The following is a 12,747-nucleotide window of genomic DNA, read 5'->3' on the forward strand; positions in this document are numbered from 1 at the left end:
TTTTTTACAGTGGCTTTAGGAAAATCAGAGAAACAAACTAACATGCCTCAATAATCCATTCTTTTCGAGACTACAGTCCGAAAAACAACAAGCCTTCTATAACGCAAAACCTTATAATCGAAATTTAGCATGAACTTAATAAGGATATGTCCCATATACCAGAAATTGATGCTCTTTCACTGTAGTAGGCTTCTCAGTCCTACGTTCATATATATATTTTTTAAACAAGACACATCTATAGCACTGGAATATCTTAAACCTTTGAACGCCGATTTAAATTTAGCATTTTTCAGATTACGCTCATTTAAGGTGAAAAAATGAAAATGAAAATTCCTTAAAGCTAATTTTTTTTATTCATTCCTAATGACTAATAACAGACAAAAAAAATTTACAATAATGTAATACTTGCATTAAAATAATTATATTTTTTCATAACAATGGAATATATAAATAAAAATCAAATTCAGGTTACAGAGTAATCATACATGTGATGAAAAATATGAAAACATCCTCATTATCGTCACTGTCAGTATAATTGTTTAAAAGAATATCACTAATATCATCTTCAGCCACATTATTATAAGCACTAGAAAACGTAGCATTCAAAACCCGAGCAACAAAATCGTCATAATCAGAATCATCTGGGTGATCAGCCATAATTACACAACAGAAAAGAAACAATAAAAACTTGATTATAACACCGAAAACATGGTAACAATAACTTTTTACAACTATTTGTATAAGGAATGACAATGCAAGGCACAATGCGTGCTCCATTGACAGTCGGTAATGGCGGATAGTATCGTCATCGGCGTACAGACGGGAGTGGGAGAACAGCTGCCAGCAACAAAACAATTTATTGTTTACCTACTGCGGCCAGCTGACAGCTGCAACTGGATTATTTGGTCAAGCCAGTACATTACTTAGTATTGTGGCTTATATATTAAGCTTATAAACTTCAAAAACAGTAATTAAATATATTTTTATCCATTGGCGGATTATTTCGTCTTCAGCGTTATAAGACCTAAAAACATCGCGGATTATTCCGTCTACGGCGTGCTAAGGGTTAAAATGAAAGTAGATTACAAGAACCCAACATAGACACATTTTGACTGAAGTAGGAAGTAAGTTTCCGAGACGAAAATTATGTCTAAATTTTCTTGATCAAGGCAAGAAGGTATATTCAATTGTGGTGTAATAAATTAACTTAAATAAACATTAGACCACAAGTGAATTTAAGCGGCCAGAAAAGAAAAGTTTTTACTGTGTTCAAGACAACAAGACAAACTCAACTATGGCACTGGAAATAGGCACTGCTTCTTAACTAAAGTAGGTTTCTGAGACCTACATAATTTATACATATATTTTTTTAGTCAGAGCAACAAGGCAAACTCACCTCGGAAATGTAACTTATACTATTCTAAACAAAAATGCTTCTAAATGCACAAAATCTGATGTAAGAGTCCATCACAATTCCACTTATCCTATGATACTCTTAACCATCAACAATGAAATAATATATACCTGATGTATGCTTTTCTTAAGTTTGAAAAATATCATAGAGCTCTATCGTATTACATTTAAAGTGATTTTAGTAAGAACACTAAGAACTTTTATTTTTTTAAATGCGTGTGGGGCCGCGGGTAACAGATAGTACTTTAAACACACACACACACACACACACACAAGAAAAAACAGAGATGCAGTGCAAAAAGTACAATTCAGCCGCTGTAACACACCATGTGTGGTCAGACATGCATGATAGAAGCACCACCTTACGTCACTCCACCAGGCCCTCCAGCAACAAGTCCCTGATCCAACTATGAAGAACCCAAGTCCCTGATCATATTGGAGAAATATTGTGATGATGCATACGATCGGTTTTTCAAGTGTGTTGCCCCTCGTTAGTTGTGCGACTTGCTTACGATCAGCTTTTTAACGTGTGTTGTGGTCCCCTGTTGGCTGAGTCATATTGTTCCAAGTCGGTATTTAAATAATGATCAAACTTCAATGTCTGTGGTGTTGTTGGAAGTGTACTTAGTGTTAGTGAAAGTAGGCTACACGTTATATATCACTAGCACTAGGTCTATATTTATCTCAGGTTTTTTAAGTAGGTTGAATGATAGTTCAAACTGAATATCACTCTATTGAAGGCTCTGATAAATATGATTATTTATATCACGATAAAGTTCACAAAGTGTTCACTGGGTTCTCATCAATCACTTTGATTTTAATAAGTTTTGAAATGTAATATTCTTTGAGGTAAAGCTTATTTTCTTTACTTACCACATTTCTTCGCAGATGAGATAGTCAATGAAAAACAAAGCAAATCACTTTGATGTCAATTTATTTTGATGTAATACTGACTAATTGTACTCACTTTGCTTTGTTAATTTATTCACTAAAACAATATCCCATCCCTGATTATAACTTTAATGCACTATTGCACAATTTCGTATTGCATCACTACTGTACCAGGTGGATCTACACGAGTACACGTCCTCCCTGCTTCAGCTTGTACCGTTATTATAGCACATATATTAAATTTATATGGAGCTAATACTTCGTAAATCAAAACAACTTTTCGGAAATACGGTACTTGATTTATTCCGAGATTAAAGTTCACTCAAAATTTGACAAAGTTTACAAACTTTAGATTTGATTTTCTTCAAAACTTCACACAATCGAACAAATCTAATTAAGAGTCTGATTAAAAATGAATTAAAATTAAAATGAAACTAAAAATTTATACTTCTCAAAAAATGGTTTAAATTAACAAAATAAAATAAAAGTTCTCTTCTCAAAATACTCAAAATCAATATAACACAAAACTTGATATTAACTTTATGACCAAAATTTAATTCACAATACTTCAAAAAATTGAATTAATTCTCAGACTCTGAAAGATGGGAAACTTTAGAAATTTTAATTACAACAGTATAAAAAATCAAAGATATTAACTAAACGCTGGGACGGGACTTACTACTTTGAAGATTACGGAGGCTGATAGGGACTTAATACGCACTGAAGAAAAAACTTAAAACCTTGAATTAAATTTACACGCGATAAAATCAGAATCAGAATCAGAAATTTATTGTCACATAACGTTACATAAATGTAGTAGATAAAATCTACAATGAACAGGTGACTCGTCAATATAGTTTAAAATATACTAAACCTAATTAAAAAAAAGTTATAAACATAATTAACAATTCATTGATAAATAATCAATATTAATCGCACAAACAGTGATCCAGTATATAAAACAGTAAACTCTAATGATACAGGTACAGATTATAATTCATATTAAAATTAAATAAAGATAGATGTAGCTATTATTACACTAAAATAAAATAATTTACAAAACATAAAACACATTTAAAAATAATTAGTGATAAAATAAATACAGTGGAATTAATATATATACATCAAAATGTTTTGATACGGTTGGGGGGTAATTTAATTAATGAAGGTTGCATCATTTAGAAAATCAGCTTCTGAATAATATTCTTTCTCTATTAAAATATGTTTTTAATTTTACAGAGAACTTTTCTGGAGGCAAAGAGGATAGAGATATTGGAATTTTATTGTAAAATTTTAGTCCTTTGTAATAAGGGGACATTTCAAATAATTTAGTTCTATGGATTGGGTATGTAAGTCTGTCTCTCTGTCTTGTATTATAATCATGATCTTTTGTGGTGATATTATTAAGTGAGTTTTTATGGGTATACATTAAGACCTCATATATATATAAAGTGATGGAATGGTCAATAAATTTAACTGTTTAAATATAGACCTACAAGATGATCTAAAATTTAATTTTGTTATGATTCTCAAAGCTCTTTTTTGCAATATAAAAATAGAAATTGCTTTGGGGGAAGAACCCCATGCCAATATACCGTATTTCATGTGAGGAAAAAAATAACCATAATACACTGTCATCATCACTTGAAAAACTCACAATATTTAGTAAAACTTTTAAGGCAAAACACGCAGAGCTCAGCTTATTTTCCAATTTTTCAATATGATGTTTCCAATTAATGTTTTTGTCAATGTATAATCCTAAAAACTTTACTGTATTAGAAACACCTACCGATTCATCATTGAAATTCACGGTCTGAAGAATAGATTTATTTTGGTGTGTTTTAAAATGAACAATTTCTGATTTTTTGCTGTTTAAAAAAATAAACCATTTAGATTGAACCAATTATTTAATTTTAAGATAAGTGATGAGATTTTACAATGCAAACTTACAGTGTTTAGGTCTTTTACTATTGCTGTTGTAAAAGGAATTACTCTAAATCCCAAACTATAGGGTTAGAGGAAGAGCTGCGATTCTCAACAGGACGTCTGCACCTTCTCGTTGTGGCTTCAAGACTCGACTGATCCCCCCTCTCTCTCCAGCGAGCCGGGTCGGAACGTATCGCCGTAGTCATCTCGATCAGCTGATTGACCGGTCTCGAACCAACAAACAATGTCCACGCACCGCGTCTAGTTAACAAGGAGCCTACTTCCTACCGCGATTCAGCTAAATAATTACGACTACGGTACAAGCTCTAGAGAAAGAAGAAAGATTCTCCGGCTAAAACCCCGCGTACCGGCTCAAACAATGCTCATCCCCTCTCCCATTCAAATCAGCGTCTTCACGATTGAATATAATTTAATTCTTTTCTCATAATTATCGAAATTTATCACGTTCACTATAATTGATCAATTTAAGTCTTTCTATTTTCTTTTATTATTTTTCTATAGCTTTTTATTTAAATTTTTGCAACATGTGCTTTCTGATGTCATCAATACGCAAGTCATTTTATCCCACAATTGGCTTTTTTGCGTAATTTTATTTGGTACTTTTGTAAAAACAAATTTTGGTTATGTTTAACTAATTTTAATTATTTTAATTTGTTCCCGTATAAAGTTTAATATATTTCTCCGTTATTAATTAAATAAATCTCAATTCCGATAACATGTGATTTACTTACGTCACAGTCTGCTAATTCCCCGCGAATATTTAAATGTCGTAATTTGACCTGTCACAATGATCTTGAAAATAAATTTTGATTTTCAATTAAAATACTTATTTTGGGATACCCGGATTAACCCTTTGGCCGCCGGGTGCTTAGTGCGGCTGAATAGCGTAAATCGCCACGGCCTAAATCACCGTTTTTGTAGTACTTACATAAATCATTCTAAAAACGTTACTATTAAAGTTAGTACAATATTTTTTACTTTTTTTTATCTTTAACTATACTATAAGATAAACACATTCAATATAAGCTTAATTTATTTTTTTATATTCAAAAAGTACTAAAACCTAAAATAAAAAAAAGTTTTATGATGACATTTTTATTTTGAACTCCAAAATCAATACAAATAAAAAATATTGTATTCGTAAAATTTATTTTTGTATTGAAGTACATGTAATAATTAAGACCTGTGACAATTTTTATGAAAATTGAATAGTAAATAACACAGCAAGAAATTATTTTCTAAAAATTTAAAAATTTGATTTATGACATATTCTTATGTAATTTTTAGTCAGTATAGAGAGTTCAAATTTTTTTCTTTAAGATGTTTAGACATCTTAAAGAAAAAAAGATGTCTAAACACAAGTGTGTGTCTTGTATTTGTACACTTTTGAACAATGTAATATGTATCTTACCAGAATATAAAAAAACTAAAAATCAAAATTATTTACACAATTATGTACAAAACTTGTGTTCATGACGCTCTCCTCTTCTTAGCAACTGTGCTTTGTCAAGCACCGGGGATGAACGCCTTTATTGCAATGTTTGCAAGCGTAACAAGTTTTTCTTCTTTTACCTCCTGAACTTGTACTCTGAGCACTGCACACTGAGCAATTTTGCTGTTTATTTTCCGGTAAATGGTAAAGAGGGTCATTACCGAAACCTGTATGTTGTACCAGAGTGGGGTCGCCGAGCCATTCCTCAAATTTTGAAATGGGCTTGTCTGAATTCATTTTATAAAGGATGTAGAGGTTCAAATCATTCTGGAAAAAATGTGAAACGCTACTTGTTTCCAATAGTCCAGAGTACACCTTTCTTTAAATAACAATAGAGCATTTGGTCTGCCGAATCTACTCCACCCATGGAGGCATTGTAGTGGGAGATCATTTTAGGCCTACTGGTTATAAAGACTTACTTCCCTTTTTTTTCAGATTTTAATTCATCAGTGACCGTACTGTCTGTTGATAGAAGTAATACTTCTTTTTGTTGTGACGCTTTTTGCCGACTACCTAGCATAAGCAAAGCATCCTTATGGCAGCACTTGAGTATTTGAGTCACGTGACTATTATGAAACAGTGTTACCAACATATAAACATAAAATATCTGTTAGTTTGATTTTTTGGGATATCAAACCACCAAACTAGGCATCGAAATCTGTATAAATACCAAAAATATAGCGATACTATGAAACTTCCTCATACGAGGACGTTGGTGGTATGTGCACAACATGCCGACGTCCTCAAATGAGGACATCAGCGGTCGAAGGGTTAAAAAACTCTTGTTTACTTATGTATGTAAACATTAGCCACAACCAAATGAACAGACAGAATCAGACCAAATTTGGTATTCAGGTGTAATGTATGAATACCTGAATCAGTTTTTCCATCCAAGAAATTTCACCCAAAATGCCATATTTTAGTCAATAACATTTAAAAAGCTCTAATAATAAAAAAAATATGATTTATAACTCAATGAATGTTTAACAAAATTGCACAAAAACAAAAGAATTCTTGTTCAAAAGTGTAAAAACAGTCTAGTTGAGGTTTATATTGAGGTAATAACTCCATAATTCCAAACGATGGAGTGGAGAAATTTATCTCTATAAAGTTTGTAGCGACTCAAAGAGTCTTGCCTGACCTCCATTTGATTCAACTTGTGGTGCTCTGTCAACTGTTTTTGGACTCACCTTGCAGACATTTTCCGATATCCGAGCATTTCACTTATAGTTCTGTGTAGCAGAGATCTAGAGATTTGCTGAAATATCGCAAAAAGTTCATCCACAGTCAATCTTTGAATGTTATGGAGCGCATTGAAGGTCTTCTGCTCTTATCATCATGCACAGACGTACGACCCTTTTTAAACTCATGACACCACTTGTACAATTCATAGCTTTATTACCATATGCAATTTTTAACTCATTATAAACCTCAACCAGAGTTTTTTGCACTAGGCTGGAGATTGGATTGACATTTTCCACGAAACATATTGTCGCATCGACAGTTTTCAACGTACTGACCTCGAACCGGTCTCGTTGCGGAGGGGTGGAATAAGGAACACGGCAGTGTAGCCAACACGTTGAGAAGAAAATCCTTCCTGTCGTGAGAGCCTCAGTACACATACTTTGTGGATACGTTACGTACTTTGAGTCATTCAATCAAAATCCCCTTTATCATAAACATACAGAAGTCTGCTACATACAATTATTTGTTTATTGAATTTTGTAGTAAAATAAATATTGTATCTTTAGACAATAGACAATATACTTTAATAACATATTCTTTGAGAACAGTACATCGAGTCAATAGGTTTATGAGTCATTTAGATTAATAAAAATAAACATGTTTAACTGTCACAAAATTCCTTTTCTGTGTAGTAAGGATTGTCTTGTAGCCATAGATTTAGCTTTCTCTTGAGTGTCTTGATTGGTTCTTGTTTGAGATGGTCTGGTAGGCAGTTGAAATATGCTGCTCCCTTGTATGAGGGTTTCCTTCCAAACAGGCTGAGATGGTGAGTTGGTAGTGTGAAGTCTGCAGCATGACGAGTATTGTGCTGGTGCATGTCTCTATGCCTGAGCTGTGCTGTATTAACAGCATGTAGAATCACTTCTTGAATGTGAAGTGATACTACTGTGAGGATCTTTAGCTCTTTAAAAGCGTCTCGACAGCTTTCTCGTGGGGCGATATTTGCAAGGCATATGATTGCTCTTTTTTGTTGTACCAGAATCCTCTCTAGATTGGTATTACTTGTGCCTCTCCAGGTTGCAATACCATATCTCATATGTGATTCAAATAAGGCAAAGTATGCTGTTTTTGCTGCTTCCAAGCCACTTATTTGTTTTAGTCTTGTTTTTGCAAAGGCGGTCTATGTGCGCTGTCCAGGACAGGGTAGAATCTATTGTTATTCCAAGGTACTTGTGCTGTTTTTTGACTCTATATCTGGTAGTTTTATGTTAGTGTTGTTTTTGTTTCTGGTAGTAAAGGTTAGCTGGACTGTTTTCTTTTCATTAAGAACCAGTTCGTTTGTTGTGCAGTACTGTTTGGTAATGTTGAGGGCGGTGTTAGTGTTTCCAGTGATCTATGTGCCAGTGTGATGGCTGTATCGTCGGCGTACATTACTGTATGGCAGGAGTCTTGTAGTCAGCTTGGGAGGTCATTTGTCAATAGGAGGTACAGTATGGGGTCCAGGACAGAGCCTTCCGGAACTCCTCTACGTACGCTGATGAGTTCTGATTTGATCTTCTGTTTGATGTTGTTATTTGTGTACTGTATCTCGACAAGCCGCCTCCTGTCATGTAGGTAGCTGTGAAACCATTTTTCCGTTGTCCCTGTCATACCTAGAGCTCTTAATTTGGAAAGTAGTCTGTTATGATTGAGACAGTCGAAGGCCTTGCTAAAGTCGAGGAATAGGCTTGTTACTTTGTTTCCCTCTTCTAGTTCGTCAATTATATGTTCTGTGAATTGTATCAGGGCAGTGGCAGTTGACCTTCCTTTTAGGAATCCATGCTGTTGGCTTGTGAGCAGTTTGTTTTGCTGTTGTTGCTTTGTGTTATTTACTCACTTGTACCTAAGTACAACAATATCTTCAATTAATATACACCTGGTTAAGAAAGCAGTACAAATAACTTCACTCATTGGTTGCTGTCATCAAATGTGAATTGCGCATAACTCTTCCGTGCCTTGTTCTGTCCTAGTTGGCGATGATGGTTGTCTATGTCTTATTATGTATTCTTTGTTAGTTTTGTTATTTAAAAAATGTGCTGATACAATATTATGTTTTACTTTATGATGAGTGAGTGAAATTTGAGTGACCTACAACTTACGTCAGCAACGTTTTATACTTATGTCAAAATATTCTATTGCAAACAATTTAAAGAACAATCCTTTTATGAAATCAGAATTTAAAATGTACCCAAATATAGATAGATAATGACAAGTTTATGCTGATGAGTGTAAAATGGTCATATCTTTGGTTGTACACTGTATTTTGTAAATTATTGGAATATGTATTCTTTTATGACTAGGAAATGACAATAATTTCTAATTCTTTAATTGATGTACTCTGAACTAAGTATTTCACTAATTAAGATTGAGGTAATGAAGTATTATCAATTGCCTCATTAAACCCAGTTAAAATTGGTACAGCTGGATTAAATTATTTGACTAACCACAAAATGAAAAGATTATTGCTTTAAATACAATTCTTATTCGTGCATAAATGAAAATAAACAACTTGCTCCGCAGACTATCAGTGAAACAAGTCAATACCAATTGTCTGTTAACAGAGAGATAGAGCAATAAGAAGATGATGATTGACATAAAAAGAGGAAGAGATTTCACGAAATGAGAAGTTTATAATGTAAAATAGCTTTATATAATATATTAAATGTAACGATCTGGAGAAATCTGGAAAAGATATAATTGCAGATGTTCAACGTGTTGAACATGTGATGATATACCAGGCTATTAGGCTAAATGAATAGTGTTTGATATATCAAATGCAGGCGTTTAAGCAGGATGTGTTAACATAAGGATGAAAGCGCTTAGTAATGAAATCAGAATGAAAGAAGGGTGAAAACGTGTTTTAGGAGCATGTGGAGGAATTATATCCCTGCCAAACATTCTGGGCCGTGATGTCTGCAAGTTGTACCAACTGTACAAAGAGAACAAGATGGAAGAGGCTGCAGCACTGCAGTGCAGGCTAGCTGGTATTGACACTCTGGTAAGCACTGTATTCATTATTTACATACAAATCCGATGATCAAGCTGGAAGAAGTTGGAGCACTGCAGTGCAGGCTAGCTGGTATTGACACTCTGGTAAGCACTGTATTCATTATTTACATACAAATCCGATGATCAAGCTGGAAGAAGTTGGAGCACTGCAGTGCAGGTTAGCTGGTATTGACACTCTGGTAAGCACTGTATTCATTATTTACATACAAATCCGATGATCAAGCTGGAAGAAGTTGGAGCACTGCAGTGCAGGTTAGCTGGTATTGACACTCTGGTAAGCACTGTATTCATTATTTACATACAAATCCGATGATCAAGCTGGAAGAAGTTGGAGCACTGCAGTGCAGGCTAGCTGGTATTGACACTCTGGTAAGCACTGTATTCATTATTTACATACAAATCCGATGATCAAGCTGGAAGAAGTTGGAGCACTGCAGTGCAGGCTAGCTGGTATTGACACTCTGGTAAGCACTGTATTCATTATTTACATACAAATCCGATGATCATGCTGGAAGAAGTTGGAGCACTGCAGTGCAGGCTAGCTGGTATTGACACTCTGGTAAGCACTGTATTCATTATTTACATACAAATCCGATGATCAAGCTGGAAGAAGTTGGAGCACTGCAGTGCAGGCTAGCTGGTATTAACACTCTGGTAAGCACTGTATTCATTATTTACATACAAATCCGATGATCAAGCTGGAAGAAGTTGGAGCACTGCAGTGCAGGTTAGCTGGTATTGACACTCTGGTAAGCACTGTATTCATTATTTACATACAAATCCGATGATCAAGCTGGAAGAAGTTGGAGCACTGCAGTGCAGGTTAGCTGGTATTGACACTCTGGTAAGCACTGTATTCATTATTTACATACAAATCCGATGATCAAGCTGGAAGAAGTTGGAGCACTGCAGTGCAGGCTAGCTGGTATTAACACTCTGGTAAGCACTGTATTCATTATTTACATACAAATCCGATGATCAAGCTGGAAGAAGTTGGAGCACTGCAGTGCAGGTTAGCTGGTATTGACACTCTGGTAAGCACTGTATTCATTATTTACATACAAATCCGATGATCAAGCTGGAAATCGGTTTTGTTTTTTTAGGCCAAAGAATTTTGTTTAATAGTTAAAAAATAACTAATATCAAAGTCTTATGGTTTACACTGTGTTGGAACATTGCTTACACAATTAACGTTTTGAGATATATCAAGCTCGTTGTGTAGATCCTTCTTCAATAAATAGATGTTAAACAGAAATTGCCAAGGATTGGAGCTTTCTCATAACTTCAGTAAAGATGTGTAAAATTGTCTAAAAGCTGGCAAATACTGACACAGAAGCCATATTGATCATAACTTGGTTAACATTCAAGGAATCACGAGAAAGCTTACAATATTTGTTGTTGTTATTTTTCTATATGGTGATTAAATAGGGTTAATTGTTGCATGTTGTCACATTGTGATATTAAGTCAAATGTTAAAATCTCTGATGAGTACACTGAGTTGGTTTAGAAATTCCTTTATTCTGCTATTTGCCATAATGGCTACCCATAAGACCAATATAAAAGTATTCGTTAATGCTCAGCTAAATCCCATGGAATGGCAAGCAATATAATTGTACTCAGTGCTTCTTATACATAAATGAATCTTTATGCAAAATTTAAAATGTATAGGTCAATTTATTTTCGAGATACTGTGCAGATTGACAGAGTGGAACAACATTTTTCCAGCCTCATGAGTAATAGGGTCGCTGGAACTCAGCCAATTACATTTCTTTTTAATGTTATATATTAAGCTAACACTCTCTGTTTGGGTACAGCTGATGTTGGCAAACCTGGGGGTTCCTGGGATGAAGGCCGCCCTAGATCTAATGGGAATGTATGGAGGGCCGTGTCGTCTGCCTCTCATGCCACTCCCTCCCCACCATGTCGCTCGGCTGAAAGATCAACTCGTGCAGAACGGCTTCCTCTCAGCTTAATACAACTACTCAATACTCTGAATGCAGTCTTTCAGTTATATGTTGCATTTGTTAAAACTCTTTCAATGTAATTTTTAAGCTTTGTTATGGGGTTTAGTTTAATAAATAACGTTATAAAAATAACAAGTTTTAATTTATTTGTTTCCAAGATAAGTAGATGCTAATTTACAAATGACTTATTTGTGTTGAAATTATCTTCATGTTATTTATGATATCCAAACCAATTTAGAAACACGTAAAAGAGTTCAGCAAGCAATCCAGTGGTTACAGGTTCACTAGTCAAAAAGATAAACAATTTACATCAATGTGTAGTTATAAAAAAAGCTATTAAATCTTGGTGTAACCATGAAGTAATAATAAATTTATAACTCAAGGTGGATGCAAGTCCAGTTGGATATTAAGATCCTGATGTTGGCCTCAGTTTTCCATTGTATCCTGTAAGATCCAGGACAGTGATCATAATGATATGAATAAACAATAGACAATATTCTTATTTTACAAGTTCATGGAGAATTATAACATTAAACTAATAATGCAAATTGATATTTACAAAGTTTATATTGGCCTTCAGTTTTCATATCATACAAAATCTCTTCCAGGATACTCTTCAGTAGTGTACAAGGGTTACTTCTGATAAGTAATTCTACAGCTTTATTGGTGCTATATCAAGTGCGATCTAGTGACACCCACTTTGTTTTTTGAATATATCACACATTAATGCCAAACAAACGCTAAAATAGCTAAACAAACGATTGGAATATGTCTCGATATATTTTTTTCAATGGGTGCCGCCAGCTT

General features: G+C 34.1%; 1 protein-coding gene across 1 annotated transcript in view; it reads left to right on the forward strand.

The window, feature by feature from the left end:
* Window positions 1–12,072, forward strand: part of LOC124370050 (4-hydroxy-2-oxoglutarate aldolase, mitochondrial-like) — a 37,069-nt gene extending 24,997 nt beyond the window's left edge. The window contains exons 6-7 of the mRNA XM_046828369.1: window positions 9,832–9,965; window positions 11,791–12,072. Coding sequence (XP_046684325.1) covers window positions 9,832–9,965; window positions 11,791–11,949 — 293 coding nt within the window. The 3' untranslated portion in view covers window positions 11,950–12,072. The remainder of the gene's footprint in view (window positions 1–9,831; window positions 9,966–11,790) is intronic.
* The last annotated feature ends 675 nt before the right edge of the window (window positions 12,073–12,747 follow it).

Source organism: Homalodisca vitripennis, chromosome X, assembly GCF_021130785.1.
Source record: "Homalodisca vitripennis isolate AUS2020 chromosome X, UT_GWSS_2.1, whole genome shotgun sequence".
NCBI classification, from domain to species: domain Eukaryota; kingdom Metazoa; phylum Arthropoda; class Insecta; order Hemiptera; family Cicadellidae; genus Homalodisca; species Homalodisca vitripennis.